This window comes from Salvelinus alpinus, chromosome 10, assembly GCF_045679555.1.
Source record: "Salvelinus alpinus chromosome 10, SLU_Salpinus.1, whole genome shotgun sequence".
Lineage (NCBI taxonomy): Eukaryota > Metazoa > Chordata > Actinopteri > Salmoniformes > Salmonidae > Salvelinus > Salvelinus alpinus.
The window spans coordinates 34,724,599-34,740,136 of NC_092095.1; the positions used below are offsets into that span (position 1 = coordinate 34,724,599).

The 15,538-nt window shown below is 46.7% G+C and overlaps 1 protein-coding gene across 1 annotated transcript in view; it reads right to left on the minus strand.

Moving 5' to 3' along the window:
- The window catches only part of myripb (myosin VIIA and Rab interacting protein b), a 145,337-nt gene that overhangs the window by 16,306 nt on the left and 113,493 nt on the right, over window positions 1–15,538 (minus strand). Inside the window, 9 exon segments of the mRNA XM_071329076.1 lie at window positions 1,630–1,683; window positions 2,226–2,954; window positions 2,957–3,013; window positions 3,421–4,091; window positions 4,363–4,537; window positions 7,891–8,058; window positions 8,159–8,239; window positions 8,536–8,633; window positions 9,032–9,112. Of these exon segments, the coding sequence (XP_071185177.1) occupies window positions 1,630–1,683; window positions 2,226–2,954; window positions 2,957–3,013; window positions 3,421–4,091; window positions 4,363–4,537; window positions 7,891–8,058; window positions 8,159–8,239; window positions 8,536–8,633; window positions 9,032–9,112 (2,114 nt within the window).

Below are 15,538 nucleotides of genomic sequence, written 5' to 3' on the forward strand. Positions count from 1 at the left end.
TTTTCTAATGATCAATTATCCTTTTAAAATGATAAACTTGGATTAGCTAACACAACGTGCCATTGGAACACAGGAGTGATGGTTGCTGATAATGGGCCTCTGTACGCCTATGTAGATATTCCATTATAAATCTGCCTTTTCCAGCTACAATAGTCATTTACAACAATAACCATGTCTACACTGTATTACTGATCAATTTGATGTTATTTCTAAGTGACCCCAAACCTTTGAACGGTCGTGTGTGTGTGTGTGTGTATATATATGTATATATATACAGTGGGGAGAACAAGTATTTGATAGGTTTTCCTATTTGCAGGTTTTCCTACTTACAAAGCATGTAGAGGTCTGTCATTTTTTATCATAGGTACACTTCAACTGTGAGAGACGGAATCTAAAACAAAAATCCAGAAAATCACATTGAATGATTTCTAAGTAATTCATTTGCATTTTATTGCATGACATGAGTATTTGATCACCTAACAACCAGTAAGAATTCCGTAAGAAAAACATGTTAAATACTATTATTCCACACATAGTGAGTCGATGAAACGTATTATGTGGCTTGTTAAGCAAATATTTACTCCTGAACTTATTTAGGCTTGCCATAACAAAGGGGTTATTGACTCAAGACATTTCAGCTTTTAATTTTTTATTAATTTGTTAAAATGTCTAAAAACATAATTCCACTTTTACACCAACAATCTCAATTTAATCAATTTTAAATTCAGGCTTTAACACAACAAAATGTGGAAAAAGTCAAGGGGTGTGAATACTTTACGAAGGCACTGTATGTCAAAGTGTGTCAAATATGTAAGTTGAAAACACTCCGACTGCGTGATGTTCCGGAGACATCCTAACGACACATTTTCATTTGCAGGGCATCACCTGTGAAATCTCATGTGAAATATCATCAGATGAGAAGTGTTCAAAATCCACATGTGAAAGGTTATGTGATACCGTGAAAATCCACATGTGAAACTTCACGTGAAATATAATTAGACATTAGGCAAAACGTGAAAATTTCACAGGAAATAATGTGATTTCCACATGTGAAATCATGTGGTTTTTCCATAAAGGTATAAGCTAATGCAGTCGGCCTTTAATGGTGCAGTCGGGACAATCAGCTTTTCACTCATGAATCCATCTATTTCTAGTGGCTTTGAATAACATTTGTACCTGAACGTGTCCAGAAGTCCCTATAATAGACCGCATCTAGATAAGAGCAAACATACGTCCCAAATGGTACACTATTCCCTACGTGCACTGGTTAAAAGTAGTGCACTATATAGGGCGTAGGGTGCTATTTAGGACACAACTGAAGTAAATCAGAGAGAGAGCGTGACTAATATCACGATGGCCCCTGACAAAACAACCATGTTTCACTTGATGATGCCTTACTGGTGACAGAGTGTCTAAGAATTGTAAGAAGTGAATCATCAGATAGATGCATGTACATGCCTGAGTGTGTGTTAGTGTGTGTTGTCCACCACAGCAATCTGATTCATTTGATTGTCATGTGAATGTTAAGGTTTGGGACTGTTGTTAGTCAGAGTATGTGTGCGTGTGTGTGCGTGTGTGTATGTGTGATGTCCTGACTGGGGCCTGTGTTATAGAGACAGTAAATCTCACCTGCTGTAAGAGAGAGGAGAGCAACTGTAGCCTCTGCTGTAGTTCCACCCCATTCTGTCCCTCGCGACAGACAGACATGGACGGACGGACAGATGGACGGACGAAGAGACAAAGGAGAAAGGGAAACGGTGGGGGGGGGGGGGGGAGATCGAGAGAAACGGGAGAAAGACAGATGTGGGACACGGATGGCACAGAAAGATGTGGATGAGAGAAGAGGTGAGAACAGGTAGGCGAGGAGGGAGGAAGAGGTTCGGGATGAGTAGAAGGTACAGACAGAAGAAAGGGAGGGAAAATAAAGGAGTGACCGAGAGAAATGAGATAAAGGAGAAACAGAGAGTTTAAGATAAGAGTAGAGATAACTCAGGGTAGCCCCCTGCGGTGTTTAGGTGACGACACAAACAGGACATACAGGTCATGTATGATAAGCTAAAGCCATAGAGATGTACTAAAGAGTTCATCTCCTATCTTTTCCCATGCTAAAACAGGCTTTGGGCCAAGCATCCCTATCCCTATCCTTAGATTTGGCCCTCTTTCCAACTCTATGGATAAAGCTAAACATGAAACAAAGACCTCCTATTCCGCCTCTCTCTGCTCACCTGTTCGTCACACACCACCCCCTCCTGGATAGATGGGGTAATTGCAGGCGAGGAGGGCGTGGATCCTGTCTTTTCTTTTCGGTCTTCCACTTGTTCCCCCTTTCTTTCGGTCTCTCTGTCCCCCTCTTTTCTCTGTAGTCTCTTACTTTGCCTGTTCTTCTCCACGGTCTTATTTTCCCTGCCATCTACTTTCTCTTCCAAACTCTTTCCTCCTGTCTCCAAACTCCTCTCCTTCACACTCTCCTCCTGTCTCAATGTCAGACTTTCCCTTAGTCGCTCTCTCTTTTTCAGTTCCGGCCCGTTCACTGACTCAATCGTCTCTCGCTTCGTCCTATCCCTACTTTTACTGCTCTGTCTCTCACTCTGTCCCTGGGGATCTCGCTCTCTCTCAATCGGCCTCAGCTTCTCTTTCTGTCTGTCACTTTCTCTGTCTCTCCTTCCGGGACTTTTGATTGGCTCATCCTCGGATGAGCTCGCTACTTCCTTGCTGCTGGCTCGTTCAACCAGCTGGCCCAGTTTGGAGTAGAGCTCCTGCTCCAGTGTGTCTCCCGAGCCGGGCCCAGAGCTGCTGGGGGAGAGGGGGCCAGGGGCAGGGGCCATGCAGTTAGGGGAACTGGGGGCCGCAGAGTTAGGGGCCACAGTGTCCTGGTTCTTGGGCTCGGGGGTCATGACCGCAGAGTTGGTCTCGGGCACGGGCCCCACGTCAGGCCCTGGCATCTCCTCACTCATCTCAGCAGGGCGCTCATCTCCCCACTCTTCAGCAGGGCGTTCAGCAGGAAACTGTTCTCCTACGGGCGGAGATCGAGAGAAAGACAGAATGAAAGAGAGAGCAATAGGGAGAGAGACCTTCATGCTTATTTCCTTCAATATGAAAAAGCATTGTCCTTTCCTGCCACCTAGTGGTGTAGTAATGTTTCACAATAGTCTGATTGAGGGTTGACCAAAGACTTTTACACTTTTTGTGTTGTTGAGATTTATAACAACTAGAATGAGGTGGAGTAAAGATGATTAAAACAACGCTGTACCTACTACTGTCAATGAGAAGAGATTGGTGAAGCTGCTACACGCTGCATATCTTTACATTTACATTTTTGTCATTTAGCAGACACTGTCAGCCAGAGAGATTTCCAGTCAGTGCATTCAACCAAGCTAGATAAGACAACCACATATCACTTTGTGAGTGATGTCCTCCCACCTGTGCAGATGACGAATAAAGGGGCTGTGTATGTGTCTGTGCGTGGGCCTGGTTCTCCCCCAGCTCCCTCTTGCTCTTCCTGCGTCTCCGCGACCTCCTGACATGGTTGCTTTGCCCACTGTCCCCCGTAACCTTGGGGTTAAAGTTCACATCCAGCGTCTCCGGGTGGAGCGAGTACGAAGGGGGGTTCTGGTGTTGATGCTGATGATGGTGGTTCTGAGCTTGCTGGGGATGAAGATACGGGTCCTGGTTAGGGCCTGTCTTCTTCATTATGTTCTGGAGGGGTTTGTGAGGGCGGGCGGGGGGTACAGAGGAACACTCTGAGTCAGAGTTGAGGGTCTCTGTGTTGGTGTACTGGCCCGAGGAGGGCGAGGTGACCGGGAGCTGGACCGGGGTGTACGTCCACTCAGGGTCGTGCTGGGAGTCCGTGTAGTAGGTCTCGTCGGAGAGTTTCCGTTGGAACTGGCGCAGCGCGGCCCCCCAGCCCCCCTTGTCGTCCTCCTGGTCGGACTCGGGGCCCATCTCGTCGTAGGCCGAGACCACGTCGGACTCTTTCTCCAGGACGCTGAACACCAGCGACTTTCTCTTGGTCAGTAGGCTGGGACGGGAGTGCTGAGAGCTCTGCAGAGCGATCCAGTTACCGTCAGGGCTCTGCAGCACCGAGGACGCACCTGTACATACAGGCACAGGTAAACCTATCTAGAGCTTTACGTAGGTGACAAACACAGCATTCCTGTTGCATGTAACATGTTTGACTGTACAAATGAGAGACGTGACAGTACTGATGTGTCTTTGCATGTAAAACGTGACAGTATGGACATGTCTCTCTGGGTTGAGCGTAGAGCGGTGTGTGTGCGACAATACGGATGATTTTGCTCTGGACGTCTCTAATGTGTGTGTGCGCGACTGTATCAGGGATTCATGTTTCAGTGTGTGTCTTACTGGAGTTGTCCAGGCGGTCCACACTCTTCCAGCTGGGCAGTGAGGAGGCCCTGGCGGTCTCCTTCTTCAGAGAGGCATAGTCCGGTACCCCTTCACCTCCCCCCGCCCCTACTAGTGCCTCGGTGTTCTTCTCTGGAGAATCGTCACTGGTCAGGGAGAACGCAGACCGCGACCTCTGTGCGCACACACACACACATGTAAATTATAGACCACACACTTTAAAAACAACAGGTGCTGAAAAGGTGACACAGAATTACACAGAATGATGAATTTTGGGCCTACCAGCCAAGGAAAGCTTAAAAAGTAACAGGCACAGTGGCAACGTTTTGTTCCGGAGAGCAATTTTCCCACACTCCAGTTCCAGCCAAACACTTCAGGCTTAGGTACAAAAGATTAGCTTGGTTTGTTTGGGTGGCAATGTGGATACCACTGACCACAGGCTGGTCTTCACTGATCCAACTGAACTAGTTGTTTGGTTCAAAGCAAATGGCAACTGGAGTTTGTGTTCTTCCGACATCTTGGTACATTGTAAGACTGACTTTCAGGGTACATCCTAAATGGCACCCTATTCCCTACAAATTAGTATACTATAGGGAATAGTGTGCCATTAAGGGATGAACTGCCAGTCCAATGGATGTGATTCATATAAAGAGTCTGCAGGGGGCACCAGAGAACTACAATCTGGGTATCAGAGAACTACAATCTGGGCACCAGAGAACTACAATCTGTGTATCAGAGAACTACAATTACAAACAAAAAACATTGTATGAGGAACTATTCTCAACCAAATACTACTAAATATCTCCTTACGGACATACATACACACACACACACACACACTCACTCTGCGCTCAATCATAGGACTGGCAGTTCATCCCTTAATGGCACACTATTCCCTACAACTCATCCAGAACGCCGCAGCCCGTCTGGTGTTCAACCTTCCCAAGTTCTCTCACGTCACCCCGCTCCTCCGCTCTCTCCACTGGCTTCCAGTTGAAGCTCGCATCCGCTACAAGACCATGGTGCTTGCCTACGGAGCTGTGAGGGGAACGGCACCTCAGTACCTCCAGGCTCTGATCAGGCCCTACACCCAAACAAGGGCACTGCGTTCATCCACCTCTGGCCTGCTCGCCTCCCTACCACTGAGGAAGTACAGTTCCCGCTCAGCCCAGTCAAAACTGTTCGCTGCTCTGGCCCCCCAATGGTGGAACAAACTCCCTCACGACGCCAGGACAGCGGAGTCAATCACCACCTTCCGGAGACACCTGAAACCCCACCTCTTTAAGGAATACCTAGGATAGGATAAAGTAATCCTTCTCACCCCCCCCCCCCCCTTAAAAGATTTAGATGCACTATTGTAAAGTGGCTGTTCCACTGGATGTCATAAGGTGAATGCACCAATTTGTAAGTCGCTCTGGATAAGAGCGTCTGCTAAATGACTTAAATGTAAAATGTAAATGTCATAGGAAGAGTGTGTGTGTGTGTGTGTGTGTGTGTGTGTGTGTGTGTGTGTGTGTGTGTGTGTGTGTGTGTGAGTGAGTGTGACTGTACGTGAACGCCATGTATGTGTGTATGTGGGCGCCTGTGTTTGCGTCTGCGCATGCTTTGTGTGTGTGTGTGTGTGTGTGTGTGTGTGTGTGTGTGTGTGTGTGTGCTGTGCTGTGCTGTGCTGTGCTGTGTGTGTGTGTGTGTGTGTGTGTGTGTGTGTGTGTGTGTGTGTGTGTGTGTGTGTGTGTGTGTGTGTGTGTGTGTGCCTGGATGTGTGTGTGTGTTTGCAGAGCATTTATAAAGGGAACCCATCCCTCTGTGTGCCAGGGAGTTGAGGAGAATCTCTGTGTATTTCTGCAGGACTTTGATCATGGTTGAGTGTAACAGACAGACTGGGACAGGAGACGGGCTGGGAACGTAGCTTTGATTCCACACTGCTGCGCCTGCCTCACACGGGACGATGACAAATCTCAGCCAGGTCCCCGCTGACTTCCCCTGTGAAACACTGCCAGGTGTGTGTGCGTGTGTGTGTGTGTGTGTGTGTGTGTGTGTGTGTGTGTGTGTGTGTGTGTGTGTGTGTGTGTGTGTGTGTGTGTGTGTGTGTGTGTGTGTGTGTGTGTGTGTGTGTGTGTGTGTGTAGAGGTTTCCCTGGAAAGCTACTGTATAGCTCACAGGTACAAACAGGTTACACCGTCCTCAGGAGAGGACCATTCATGGGAAAATCTGCCAGCACCATTAAAGTAATTACATTTGGTCTTTTCCAGACCTCAACCCTGTCTGTCCCCATATCTCATCACATAGGGCCAAGAGTTCCCTGCCCTGACCAGGGAAAAACTCTGGGTCCTAGTCATACCCCAAAATTCCAGGCCCTACCTACAGGCTATATTTAGGGCCCAGTTTTTCCTGGGTCAGGTCAAATGGTCAGGACAAAGGGTAGGGTAGTGTAGGTAGTGGCGCTTAAGTTTGTCGCATGCTTCCCACTCAAAACAGTTCATGCACATAATATGACAAAATGTGGTTACGTTTTTGTTCGTTTTGGTGTTCAGCAGGGTTTTTTTCCGGATGTTCAAGCACACAACAAGTCGTAGTTCAGTAGCCAAAGTATACGCCTCCTTAGTCGATGATTGGCCAACAGAGCTACTCCTACTATGAGTGGGAAGTATGGACGGGATTCTTCAATGAAATGTTGTCATTCAACATGAGACAACAATAATTTTTTTAAACTTGAGAATACTGCCCCAAACATTTTACTTAAATGTAAAATTGCACGACTAAGACCTCAGCAAAAAATGTTTAATTACAGATTTCTTGATTTATCTTAGATTAATTCGGACTATTTTGAGAAGGTGTATACTGGTTACGTTATTGCTATGGCATCTCAAGAGGGACAAACAGTAATATTCCCACTTTTAATGTCTTTTAATTCAGGGTGTATGCGAGGCACAGACGTTCGCTTTGCCTAGCCGAGTTCTGCTAGAAGTAACCTGAACCGAGCATGCGGACGCCTTTAATGTACTGTACTGTAGTGTAATGTAGTGCAGTGCAGTGTAGTGTACTGTAGTGCAGTGTAACGTAGCATAGCGTAGTGTAGTGAAACATAGCATATTGTAGTGTAACGTAGCGTAGTGCATGGTAGCGTAGTGTAGCATAGCATATTGTAGTGTAATGTAGCGTAGTGTAACATAGTGTAGTGCATGGTAGCGTAGCGTAACATAGCATAGTGCATGGTAGCGTAGTGTAACATAGCGTAGTGCATGGTAGCGTAGCGTAACATAGCACAGCATAGTGCATGGTAGCGTAGTGTAACATAGCATAGCATAGTGCATGGTAGCGCAGCGTAACATAGCATAGTGCATGGTAGCGTAGTGTAACATAGCATAGCATAGTGCATGGTAGCGTAGCGTAACATAGCATAGTGCATGGTAGCGTAGTGTAGTATAGCATAGCTTAGTACATGGTAGCGTAGGGTATTGTAGTGTAGCGTAGTGTAGGGTAGTGAAGTGTAGTGTAGTGTAGTGAGGGCTTCCTAACCAGACTGACCCAGAGGGAATAGGAACTCTTGAGGTGGGCCTGGTTGGCCTGGGCCAGGGTGCTGTGAGGGGGCTGGCTGGGGGAGGACATCTCACTGCCCTGGGGCTGGCCCTGGCTCTGGGGCCAAACAAAGTCATACTCTGTCTGCATCTCTGAACGCTTCCTCCTCTGGATTATCTGGGAGAGAAAAGGAGAGGAGCGGATCAAGAGTGAGAGAGAAAGAGAGAGGGGCAATGTTAGATGTGACCAAAAACTCCACACCAGACTTCAAACTTACTTTTTGTACGATGGTTGTGGCAAGTTCCTCTATAAGCTCCTCTTTGTGGTCCCGTAGGTAGCGAGCCTCATTCTGCTTCTCCTGCAACACAGAGACATCAAAGCCTGGTCAGAACTACAGAAAAACAAGCACCAAAACCAAATCAAAAAAGAGACATGGTGATAGAGAGAGAAGAAATTACTTATTTTTTACTGTTATTGTTGTCATTATCTCACGTCGCTTTAGCAACAGTGGCCTTGTCATTCATGCTAATAAAGCTGAATCTGAGCGAAGCAGAGAGAGAAAGAGAGAGAGTGAGACAGAGAGAAAGAGAGAGACAGAGAGAGAGAAAGAAAGAGGGAAACAGACACACACACAAACCAGGACTATTGTCTCACCAAGCTGTCAGTAAACTCCTCTGCCTTGGCGATGGCTTCCTCTATGGCCTCCTCAGCAACACGCAGGGCAACAGTGAGGGTCTCTGCCATGCTGTGTCCTGCAAACACACACACACACACACACACAGGTTTACTTGCAGCCCTTCAGGAGCAGATTTAATTACAGATATATTAGACAAACAAAACATTACTAGTGCAGAGCAAAGTGGTTTATTTACAGGCTAATGTCAGGGCTGTGGTGATTCACACACAAGTGGCTGACTGGGAGGGTCACAGACCTCTGGAACAAGAGGACCACGCAGTGTGTGTGTTGTACAACACCCCCTACTATTATACTGTGTCATGCTGTGGGTATATGTAATGTGCTAGCCTGATGAAACAGATATACATGCTACATGTATATGTTGATTTCCATGGTTGTATGCCAAATGGTACCCCCATTCCCTGTGTAGTGCACTACTTTTGACCAGGACACCACCTATATGGGGTTGTGTACCTTCACTCTGCCTGTAGAAGGTGGAGTCACTGCCACACACGCTGCCATCGTTGCCATTGCTTCCGTCGTGAACACTGCTTTCTGCGGGGGACACAGAGACGCAGGTACAATAACAACACACCTAATATATAGAGAGTCTTTTATCCAAAGCAACTTACAGTCGTGCGTCCATACGTCGTCGTACAGGTGGCCCCAGCTCGGGAATCGAACCCATGGTCCTGACATTGCAAGGGCCATGCTCTACCAACCGAGCCACACGGGACCGCCAGAGGAGAGGCTAGAGGTCAGCATCGGTTGTGCTGGGAGGAACCTTGGCTCACGCTGAGAGAACCTCTCATCACCCTCATCAGCAGAGGAGAGCAATGATATGAGACAGGCGCAAAGAGCAGAGAACCTATGCCACGGCTCCAATTCATTTGAACATATCCGTGAACCCTTTTTTGTGTGTTTTCCTGTCTAGTGTCGTCTCTTCATAAACCACACCGCTTTAGCGCAGAGGGCCATTTGGTGGCGGATGTGTCCCATAGGGCTATCTGTTTTCTCCAGGAGGTCTTTCATCAACTCTTTATTTCCTCTCACGGGACAAATCAACTTCCTCCCATTAGCAGCTTAGAGCCACAGCTCTGGGAATATGACTAGTTTCACAGCAGAAGTTATCGCCCTGCCATAGCCTGTGCCCCTGAAGGACTGAACTATGTGTGTGTGTGTGTGTGTGTGTGTGTGTGGGGGGGGGGGGGGGGGGGGCTGTGATGGATTTCACGGTGACACAAAGCACTCAGGAGTCACGGCAGGCCACTAGAAATGATGTCTGTGTGCAGTGAGGCTGAAACTGCAGTGACATTTGGAGCTAGGCAAAGAGACAGTACTACATCTTCTTGTGTTGGTCTGTCTATCCGTCTGTCTGTAGTGGGACTCTGCTTGGTCGGGCACAGGACAGGTTGTCTTGTGTTCTAACTGTTTTAGTCCCCTCCTTTTCCACGGAGGGAAAAGGGACATTGTCGAAGTTTAATTCAATAACACAAAAACTACAAAAGCTGTTTGAAAATAAAGAAAAGGGAGGGCCAGAAAAGTAATGTTCGGAAAAGATTTGATGAAGTGGTATGAGAGGATGATAGCAGTGCCGTCTGTGTTATGTGCGAGGCCTGTGGCACGTCAAGGGAACTGTAGCCTGCTGTTTAGATGGGTTAAATGGAAACTGAAATCTGGACATTGACTAACCAGAATAACCTACTGTTTTCTGGCAAAAGTCCCTTGATAATACTTGTCCCGTGCAAATCGACATCCCTGTGCTTTGAGAGAAATGTCTGAGTTTGGCAAGTGTTGCTCGCGGTTTGAGCAAGAAAACAGTAACCGGTTGGATCATTTGAACGCTTAGCCTATATATGAATGGCCTACATCTATCAACTTTCACAGTGAATGCTTTTGTTTACATGTTTTGTGCGAGTGAATTGAACATCGCCAAATGCATCATTAAAAAATATTGCGCCTCTGGAATAACCTACATTCTGGGATAAGACATACAGTACATAACCAACGTTCTCTAGTAATACTAGTCCCGTGTGAATAGGACTATAGCCTTAATAATAAATACTGCAGATTTAAGCATTTCTTGCAGTAAAATTACACACCAAATGTAGGAAAAATTTGGACTTGGGAACAGGAGCGGAGAAATATGATTTATTTATTTCTGCATCTTGAGAGAAGGCAATGCTCAGTTAGATACCGTCTGTAGAGGTGCTGTCTTCATCATAAAAGCATCATCAACCTTGATAGTATTTCGACCACATAAAATATGCATGGAAGCCGAAGTGAAATCTTATCGGTTTTCACAGCTTTATTTTTTTCTTACAACCGGGTCAAACTGATGTCATTTGGACATTTTGCACAGAAAATCGTTCCCGTTTTTATTTGTTCCTTTATTGTCTCCAGTCCCTAAACGTCTTTGCGTCACGAAAGACGACAGAGAAAACCTCACCGATGTCAACTAGATTGAAGAATTCATTCCATCAATATATTACATTATTCTGGTGAGCAAGGGTTTAGTTAGTCTTCTAGGGCAACATATACTTTTATTTGATTTTATTTCACCTTTATTTAACCAGGCAGGCTAGTTGAGAACAATTTCTCATTCTCATATAATGACAAAAGAGAACCTACACGTATCTAATTATAGACACGTTGACTAACAAATAGCCTACTTATAAGCAGAAACATATCTAAAACAGGCAACAACAACAACAACAAAACTGCACCCCTGTCAAGAAATCGTCCTGCAGTCTTTGACTGCAGCCTATAGAGCATGTTCTATATTAGCGGGTTAGGGTCGGGTGCGGGCCTCAGATGTTCACTTTATCACATATAGTCGGGCGGTTGTGGATGGATTATTAGCAATTGCGGGGCGGGTGAACAAACAGCTGACCTCGCGCACCACTAATCTGTATCCACATCGCCGTCTGGTGTCCTCCCTACCTTCCTCTTCCTCTCCAGTTCCTCCTCCGCTTCCGGTGAACTTTCCACCATCCCACCATTACTCTCTGGAGTTTGCTTGTCCATTTGCATTTGATGGTTTGTTGGTATCCTTCTGATAATAAGTGAGCATCGTTGGGCCCCACAACTCCACCCACAGCACATGGTATGAAGTCAGCTCCCTGACCTTCTAGGTCAGCTTCATTAAATGCAACCCCAGGGCCTCTCTCCTCTGCTCAGTTTTAGATGCAGGCTGTGTGTTTGCCTGTGTAGCGTCGTCCCTTCATAAACCACCCTGCATTAGCGCAGGGGGCCATTTGGTGGCGGATATGTATCCCAGGAGGTCTTTCATCGACTCCTTACTTCCTCTCACGGGACAACTTCCTCCAATTAGCAGCTTAGAGCCACAGCTCTGGGAATATGACTGGTGTCACAGCTGAAGTTATCACCCTGCCATAGCCTGTGCCCCCGAAGGACTGAACTATTTGTGTGTATGTAAGGACTGGGGCTATAACGGCTGTAGCCGTGACACGAAGCACTCAGAGCCTAGCAGTGGGAGTCGAGGCAGGCCACTAGGAATCCTCTGAGTGTCTGTGTGCAGTGACACCGAAACTGCAGTGGTATTTGGAGCTAGGCAAACAGACAGTACTAGACTTGCTTGTGTTGGTCTCTCTGTCTGCCTGTAGTGGGACTCTGCTTGGTTGGGCACAGGACAGGTTGTCTTGTGTTCTAACTGTTTTAGTCTCCTCCTGGCTTGGAGGGAGTGGTCAGTGGGAATGGCCTTTCAGTTCTTCTTTGATCAAGACAAGAACTCCCAACGATGTCATCTGTATCCGCATCACCGTCCTGTGTCCTCCCTACCTTCCTCTTCCTCTCCTGTTCCTCCTCTTCCTGTCATCTTTCGACCATCCCACCACTGCTCTATGGAGTTTGTTTGTCCATTTGATGGCTTGTTTTATCCTTATGATAATAAGTGAGAATTGTGGTCCCACAACTCAACCACAGGGCATGGTTTAAGTCCCCGATCGCGCCTCGACCACTCCAAGACCTCTCTCTCTCCTCTGTTAGAGATGCAGGGTGTATGTGTGTGTGTGTGTGTGCATGTGCTGTAGCTAACTCTCTCTCCTCTGCTCTCATCCTTCTAGACCTATCGGCTGCCTTTGATACTGTGAACCATCAGATCCTCCTCTCCACCCTCTCCGAGTTGGGCATCTCCGGCGCGGCCCACGCTTGGATTGCGTCCTACCTGACAGGTCGCTCCTACCAGGTCGCGTGGCGAGAATCTGTCTCCGCACCACGTGCTCTCACCACTGGTGTCCCCCAGGGCTCTGTTCTAGGCCCTCTCCTATTCTCGCTATACACCAAGTCACTTGGCTCTGTCATATCCTCACATGGTCTCTCCTATCATTGCTATGCAGACGACACACAATTAATCTTCTCCTTTCCCCCTTCTGATAACCAGGTGGCGAATCGCATCTCTGCATGTCTGGCAGACATATCAGTGTGGATGACGGATCACCACCTCAAGCTGAACCTTGGCAAGACGGAGCTGCTCTTCCTCCCGGGGAAGGACTACCCGTTCCATGATCTCGCCATCACGGTTGACAACTCCATTGTGTCCTCCTCCCAGAGTGCTAAGAACCTTGGCGTGATCCTGGACAACACCCTGTCGTTCTCAACTAACATCAAGGCGGTGACCCGTTCCTGTAGGTTCATGCTCTACAACATTCGCAGAGTACGACCCTGCCTCACACAGGAAGCGGCGCAGGTCCTAATCCAGGCACTTGTCATCTCCCGTCTGGATTACTGCAACTCGCTGTTGGCTGGGCTCCCTGCCTGTGCCATTAAACCCCTACAACTCATCCAGAACGCCGCAGCCCGTCTGGTGTTCAACCTTCCCAAGTTCTCTCACGTCACCCCGCTCCTCCGCTCTCTCCACTGGCTTCCAGTTGAAGCTCGCATCCGCTACAAGACAATGGTGCTTGCCTACGGAGCTGTGAGGGGAACGGCACCTCCGTACCTTCAGGCTCTGATCAGGCCCTACACCCAAACAAGGGCACTGCGTTCATCCACCTCTGGCCTGCTCGCCTCCCTACCTCTGAGGAAGTACAGTTCCCGCTCAGCCCAGTCAAAACTGTTCGCTGCTCTGGCACCCCAATGGTGGAACAAACTCCCTCACGACGCCAGGTCAGCGGAGTCAATCACCACCTTCCGGAGACACCTGAAACCCCACCTCTTTAAGGAATACCTAGGATAGGATAAAGTAATCCTTCTAAACCCCCCCCCCTTAAAAGAGTTAGATGCACTATTGTAAAGTGGTTGTTCCACTGGATATCATAAGGTGAATGCACCAATTTGTAAGTCGCTCTGGATAAGAGCGTCTGCTAAATGACTTAAATGTAATGTGCTGTGTGTGTGTATGTTTGGCTGCCTGCCTGCACATTTGACTTAAAGGAGACAGCCAACAAACAACAAACAGTATATCACCCAGCACAAATCAAGCCTGTAGTCATGTATTTAGTAGGACACGGAGATACGATGGCACTGCCGAGATAACCGAGTTCCACACTCTTAGAAAAAAGGGTTCCAAAAGGGTTCTTTGAGGAGGGATAGGGTTCTACAAAGAATAGTTTTGCTCTTAAGAACCCTTTATGGAAGACAAGGGTTCTTTGTTAGGCAAAGAGTTCAACCAATAATCTTTTTTATCCTAAGAACCGTTTTTGGAAGAAAGGGTTCTTTGAATATTCTTTGGAAGGCAAGAAGGGAGTAAAACACTCAAAACCACGCCCATCATTATCATATTTCCCAGCATGCTCCGTTGCAGGTTGATTTTCAGAATTGTTTGTTTCAATGTCTGTGTTTGTGCATGTACATTGATTGGTTGATTAATCTTATGCTACATAAAGATACATAACGTACATTTTTATAAAGTAATCCAATCTGTTAGTAGTAGTAGTTATTCTGCAGGTTGTGAGTGATTTCACATCACTTTGCAAGTCAGCATAATGTGAACTGCAGACCTGATGTGGCCTGAAAAGCAGGAGTTTCCTAACACACTTTGTTAGGGTATGACTCTCAAAGAAAGTACTTATGATATGCGTAATGTATTGTCATAAAGAGTTTAATTTTAAAGGCTAATAAGGCTGGTGGAATCGTTCACAGAGGGTTCTAGGTAGAACCATTTGCAGGGGGTTCTATGAAGAATCCTACATAGATAGTTCTAGGTAGAACCCTCTGCAAAGGTTTCAACCTTGCACCAAACCGAAGAAACCTACATGGTTCTACTTGGCACTTTTTTCCCCTAAGAGTGTAATGAAGGAAATGAAGCATGCAGGAGTACGACAATAATGCCCTGCAAACAAACATGATCACAAGATGGCGGCCATGTGTCATCTTGATTACTGGCGTTTTACGTGGCTCCACAGAGTAGACACAGTAACGCTTCTCTGATTGTTTCTTTCTTTCGTTTTCTCTTTTGGCTTTCTTTTCTATCTCCACGCTCACTTTCCATCTCCTTTTCTCTCTTTATCTCAATCTCTCACACACAACCTCTCTCTCTCTATGTCTCCCATTCTCTTTCACACACACTCACACGCAGGCATGCACGCGGACATGCATGCATGCAGTGCTGATGAGTGCGTGTGTGCTTTGCTGAGGATGTGAGAACTATTAGCTCCCTGAGTAACAGTGTCATTGTTGCAGGGGACCCTGTCTGTCATCTCTCACGGCATCAACATGTCCACTTCCCGACGCCTCACTGTCCAGGCAGACAGTCAGGGGAAACCCACAAATGTGACCATGACCTCGACTAACTGCACATTGACTCTGTACCAGTACCCCCTCTATATAGCCTCATTACTCTTATTTTATTGTTGCTCTTTAATTATTTGTTACCTTTCTATTTTCTTATTTTTTTTCATTTGTATTTTTTATTTATTGTTTGCTTCAGTTTATTTAGTAAATACTTTCTTAACACAATTTGTTTCTTAAAACTGCATTCTTGCTTAAGGGCTTGTATGTAAGCATTTCACTGCAAGGTGA